Below are 5,970 nucleotides of genomic sequence, written 5' to 3'. Positions count from 1 at the left end.
GTCGAATTATGCGTGTTATGAATTAGATAGGTGCGTACGTGTGTTCTCGACGACCGCCGAAAAGCGAGAGAGCGAGCTCGCGCCGCGTAATTAGTCGCGTGGCCTGACTCGCGAGTCACCTTCGAAGAGAGGGAAACAAAACAAAAACAACAAAAAAAAAAAAAAAAAAAAAAAAAGGGGGGAGAGAGAGAGTCGCGCGGCTAACGAGCTACGGCGCGTTTCCGAGAAAGCGCCGGCCGAATCCTAACCGCTCCTCGCGGGGATTTTCCGTTCAAAACACGCGACTTGCTCTCTCCTCTTGTATACACTCGTGTACGAGTTCTGGAATGCGAGAATCTTCGGCGCGCGCGATGATGGGAATATTCGACGTTGTCGAATATTCCATAAACTCTAAACATACCGCCCGCCTTGTCGCGACTGCGGCAACGAAAGTCATACAAAATGCGTTACATACCGCGAGAGTATCAGACCGGATTCGGAACATCCTTCATACATGGTACATCTAGATTATCACGCATACTGTATTCTGTACTCCACTGTACAATTATGAGCGAACATACCGAGAGTTGACATACAATCATACTGCATTCCCATATTACAGAGTAGTGTTTGTCGTGATCGCAAAAGTATAACCGAAACAAAATGGTAAGTTTATCGCAAAATACAACTACGAAAAGTTACTTAAGATCTAAAATACAAAATTTGAAAAAGAAAAAAAAATACAATGTTTAGATTACAGATCGATGGAACGTGAAAAATGAGCAAACGTGTCTTCGGCATCAGCCTCGACAGGCAATCGGATTAACTTCGTTACCGAACGGACTAATTCGGTTGTAGCCGTCCTTAATGTAACTACTCGCACTAAATTATCTTTCCCTGGGTGGGTTTTAGTAACGATCGCTAACGGCCATGCCGCAGGTGGAGCCAATTCTTCGGTAAGGATTACCAGATCACCCTTTGACAAGTTGGGTTGAAGTTTGCGCCATTTGTTGCGCTGTTGAAGAAGATGGAAAACTTCTTTTCTCCAGCGTACCCAGAAAGAATTTCGGATCTGAGATATAAGTTTCCAGCGCTGATTCGCGCTGAGTTTTGCGTTGGTTTCCTGTATGGGCTCGGGATAAGCAAGTGGTGCGGATCCAACGAGAAAATGCCCTGGAGTTAGGGCGACAGGGTCATTTGCCTCGTTGCTCAATGGACAAATAGGTCGCGAGTTTAAGCAAGCTTCGATTTTAATAACCAACGTACTAAACTCTTCGAACGTGAAAGTCGCCTGGCCAACGGCTCGGCGTAAATGATGCTTGAAGCATCGGACTGCGGCTTCCCATAATCCGCCAAAGTGTGGGGCTCTCGGGGGGATGAACTTCCATTCTGTACCTTGAGCAGCCAATTGTGGGAAGATCTCCTGAGTGAAGCCTGATGTCTGAGCAAACAATTGCTTCAACTCTGAAGCCGCACCCTTGAACGTGGTCCCATTGTCGGAATAGAGAGTTGAACAGAGACCACGTCGAGCAGTAAATCGCGAAAAGGCGGCCAGGAAGGTTTCAGTGGTCATATCGGACACTACCTCCATATGAACGGCCTTGATAGTAAAACAAATAAAAATAGCAACATAGCCTTTGGTTGATTTGGCTCCTCGCCCTTTAGAAAAGAGTATGGGGAAAGGTCCCGCGAAATCGAGACCGGTGATGGCGAAAGGACGCCTTGGAATCAATCGGTCTGCGGGTAAGGGAGCCATTTGCTGCTGAATTGGAGTGGCGCCGAATCGAAGACATTTGACGCACGTTCGATATATAGAAACGATTAGTCGATGTCCATGAATGATCCAAAAATGTCGAAAAAGAACACTCTTCATGAGTTGCACACCTCCGTGTAATGTAACACGGTGAACGTCTTCAACTAATAACCGTACTAAAAAGCAGGCTTTGGGTAGAATGATGGGGTGACGTTCATTATACGGCAAGTCAGCATTGTGGAGCCGACCTCCAACTCGGATGAGTCCGTGTTCGTCGATGAAAGGTGCCAAACGAGCCAGCGCACTCCCGGATCGCACAGCTTGACCTTTCGAGAGCAACGTTACCTCAGCCGAAAAGAATCTGAATTGAACTAGTTTGAATAGACAACGCTTCGAATAAGCGAGTTCGTGAAGCGAGGGCCCTATAGAGAGAGGGGTATCCTTGTTAGAGTACAAGGTTTTCCAACGAATACAATACGCAATAATTCGTACTACTCGAGGAAAGTTTGAAAATCGCTCTAGCGAATCGAGGATTTCGTCATGGGGGTTATCGTCGTTTATCGCGGCGGCAGCGAGAATCTGCGACGCCGTTTGCGACGGCCATTCAGAATTAAGTTGAGTGATCCATGCAGGGCCATGCCACCATAAGTCGAGCTTGGCAAGCTCGAGAGGGGTCGTTCCACGCGAAGCGCAATCGGCGGGGTTGTCCTTGGTTGGAACGTGGCGCCAGACTGCGTTAGGAATTGTTGTTGCAATTTTGCTCACGCGATTGGCCACAAATGTTGGCCATCTGGATGGGTGGCTCTTGAGCCAATCAAGAACCACTTTGGAATCGCTCCAAAAAGTTATCGATGCAGGTACTTGTGATAGGTTATCAAGTATGTGTCTGGATAGGAGCACCAAAAGAGTGGCTCCGCAAAGCTCGAGTCTTGGAATGGACTCGACATTGATCGGTGATATTCGAGTTTTGGCCATTAAAAGGACCGATGAAGCTCCAGGCACGACAGCGTAGACTGCCGCAGCGTAGGCTCGCTTGGATGCGTCAGCGAAGCCATGGAGATGCCACTCCGTGCTACGGGTGACTCCAACCCACCGAGTTATTTGAATTTCTGCCAACTGAGGAAGGGCAGATCGAAAGGAGAGCCAACGCTCGAGTAACTCAGTAGGTAGTGGGATGTCCCAGTCGAGTTGGTTGATCCAAAGGTCTTGCAATAAAATTTTTGCTCTGACCAAGATCGGAGCGATAAATCCCAAGGGATCGAACAATCGGGCTGTGTCCGATAACACAGTCCTTTTCGTAACAATGTGCGAAATTGGAGGTAGCGAGGGTCGGAAGCGAAAAGTATCCGTTTTGGTATCCCATTTGAGACCCAATGCGCCAACGATTTCGCCGGACGTAGTGGGAAGTTCAATGGCCTCCTCATTGCATAGTCCTTGCAATAATGAGGATCGATTACTTGACCATTTCCCTAATTCCATGCCAGCGGTGGCCAATAGACCGATGAGTTCGTCTCGTTGGGCTTGGACCTCGGATTCGTTATCCTCGCCCAAAAATATGTCATCTATATAGGATTTCTTTGAAAGTAATTGAGAGGCTCGGGGGTGAGTAAGACGTCCATCTCGGGCTAATTGCTGGAGGACGCACAACGCCAAAAACGGAGCACTTTTTGTGCCGTACGTCACCGTGAGCGCTTGATAATCTCGAATCGGAATGTTGGGGAGTTCTCGCCAAATCAAACGTTGCCAGTCTAAATCGTCTGGATGAATCAATGTTTGGCGATACATTTTGACGATATCAGTCACGATTACTATACGATCGAAGCGCCAATCCGTTATCACACTAGTTATCTCGGATTGTAATTTCGGTCCAGAATGAAGAAGATCGTTTAACGAATAACCATTAGAACCCTGTTGAGATGCGTTGAATACGACTCGAATTTTATTTGAGTCTGCTCGCATTACAGCATGATGAGGCATATAAAATGAGAAATCATTGTTCTCTTTCGAGCTCACAACTCGCATGTGTCCGAGTTGTTCGTACTCTTGCATAAATGAACAATATGCATTTTGAATTTCTGGATTGCGACTTCGACGTTTTTCTGATCGAACGAGGCATGAGACTGCGATGTCTCTGGAATCGATAAACGGTTCACGCCTAACGAAAGGGAGGCGGACTACGAAACGACCTTCAGAATTGCGATAGTACGTTGAGGAAAAGTACTGTTCGCAGTATTCTTCTTCAGGCGAAAGGTGCTTGGTTGCAGCAGGCACTTCTTCGAGCTGCCAAAATTTAGTCAGGAAATCTGACAAAGTTGAATCGGCTATCGTGTGATACGCATTAACCGCTGTCGAATGATTTGAGAGGGGTCGAGAATCAACGACGCCCGTCAGAATCCAGCCGAAAACTGTTTTTTGAGCTACAGGAGCGTCCGTTGGGCCACGAATGAATCCTTCTTGGAGAATTGATCCATATACATCTGCACCAAGAATTACATCGATTGTTCCTGGAGATGCGAAATCTGGATCGGCTAACTGTAGCTTGCTTAGATGATGCCATTCCTTCGCATGCAAATCGCGCGGGGGCAACAAGCATGTCAGTTTGTTAAGAATGAGAGCGAAACATGAGCACTTGAATGACGTACTCGATCGAGATAGAATGGATATAGAAGCTTCACCACGAGCTTGGGAAGTAATCTGGCCGCCAACACCAAGAATGGCGACCGACGAAGAACGACGATCTAATGTTAGTTGATTGGCTAAACGTTCGGTAATGAACGTGCGCTGGCGCCGGGATCAATCAGCGCTCGAGCCGAGATTGTTTTGCCGAACGAGTCAGAAACTAGAATTTGTGCAGTAGCGAGCAACACTGCTCTTGTTACTGTAGCTAGATTTGCGCTAATAGGGTTGTCCGGTGCGGGATCCAGTGAAGCATCTTTCCGAGACCCATCGTCATTTGGCGAAGGGGAATTTTGGTTTTTGGTACCAAAGTGTAGTTTTGAATGGTGCTTCGCCTTGCACGTCAGACAACGAAAGGTTGATTTGCATTCCGAAATTGAATGCGATTTGTGTAGGCAATTCAAGCATAATTTCGATTTCTTGCACCAATCGTAACGTTGCCGCGGAGTCATCGAATTGAATTGCGGACACGAATTCAATTTATGATTAGCCTGGCACAGGAAGCACGAGAACGAAGTTTTGTTGGATTGGGAATCCGGATTTGCTATCCCGGCCGTATAAGCTGAAGTCGACGAAGCATTTTGAACTTTCGATTTAGAATTGGATTTGGTTGACGAACCGCCCGCCGTGCGAGAGTCGCTTTTTCCCGCATTGGGATCTAATTCGAGCGATTCGACTCGATTTTCGAGAAAAGAAACAAGTTCAGAATATTTGTAAAAGTCCTGCGATTTTTCTTTGGAAATTTTCCAGGTTTCGCGTGTGTGAGAATCAAGCTTCCTAAGTATACAGTGGACGAGCCAATGGTTATACTCATCGATATTGCAACCGAGTTTGTGCAAAGAACGAACGGAGACTAATACAGTATCGAGAAGATTCGATATATCCTGCGCGTTTCGAGATCGGACAGATTTTAATTGAATTAATCCCTCTAGTAAATCCTCTAGCCGTCGACGCTGATTGCCAAAGCGCTTTTCTAACTGGTCCCAAACGACCTTGAAATTTTCGCCGATTACTTCGACGTTTTGAACGCGCGCGGCAGCTTGATCTTCGAGAGAGCTAAGTAGAAATTGGAGTTTATCTACGTCAGAATAGGTATGGTTATCTACTACGAGGGACGAAAAACGTTGTTTGAACGATTCCCATTCGCTTGACTTTCCAGAGAATTTTGGAAGTGGCACGCGAGGGATTTTGATGCGGTCAATCTTGTCTGCGTTTTGACCGGATTGCGTATCAGACACGGGACTTCGCGACGATTTGCGCAACCTATCAATATCGTCGGATAATTCGGCGATTGCCTCGACATAACTAGATTCAGCTAAATTGAAACCGTCCCTTTTAAAATATTCATGGTCGGCTTTGGTAGTTTCGTGCGGTAGTAACAATTGGTGACGTGCGTACAAATCATCGAAGTACTTATGCAGTAACTGCAATCGCGCCTCAAAATACGCTGCTCCCTGAATGGCAGGGCCTTTTTTCGCTTTAGTATTTTTGATAAAATTTATAATGTTATTTGTGACGCGAATTTGCGCAACGAGTAAGGCATCGACGTCTTTTTGGGACAT

At 46.5% G+C, this 5,970-nt stretch overlaps 1 protein-coding gene across 1 annotated transcript; it reads right to left on the bottom strand.

Annotated features, from left to right (window-relative positions):
* Positions 1-271: 271 nt before the first annotated feature.
* Positions 272-5,970, bottom strand: LOC136775054 (uncharacterized). The gene is made up of 4 exons (XM_066729530.1): positions 4,557-5,970; positions 751-4,470; positions 494-667; positions 272-417 (listed from the first exon to the last, which is right to left on the bottom strand). Exons 1-4 carry the CDS (start codon positions 5,968-5,970, stop codon positions 272-274), a joined length of 5,454 nt encoding a protein of 1,817 aa, XP_066585627.1.

The sequence above is a fragment of the Prorops nasuta genome, unplaced genomic scaffold, assembly GCF_024137725.1.
Source record: "Prorops nasuta isolate Cenicafe-Biocafe unplaced genomic scaffold, Cenicafe_Pnas_1.2 PNAS00007, whole genome shotgun sequence".
In the NCBI taxonomy this organism is placed as follows: Eukaryota; Metazoa; Arthropoda; class Insecta; order Hymenoptera; family Bethylidae; genus Prorops; species Prorops nasuta.
The sequence above is the reverse complement of the archived record's forward strand: the minus strand, read 5'-3'. Positions and strand labels throughout refer to the sequence as shown.

Excerpts from the sequence above, each read along its gene's own strand:
- LOC136775054 (XM_066729530.1), bottom strand. The coding sequence starts at position 5,970 with ATGTCCCAAAAAGACGTCGATGCCTTACTCGTTGCGCAAATTCGCGTC. Across the intron at positions 4,471-4,556 it reads TCTAGTTTCTGACTCGTTCG|ATCGTCGTTCTTCGTCGGTC; the intron begins GCAAAACAATCT and ends AACTAACATTAG. Across the intron at positions 668-750 it reads CACGTTTGCTCATTTTTCAC|TTGTATTTTGCGATAAACTT; the intron begins GTTCCATCGATC and ends AACTTTTCGTAG.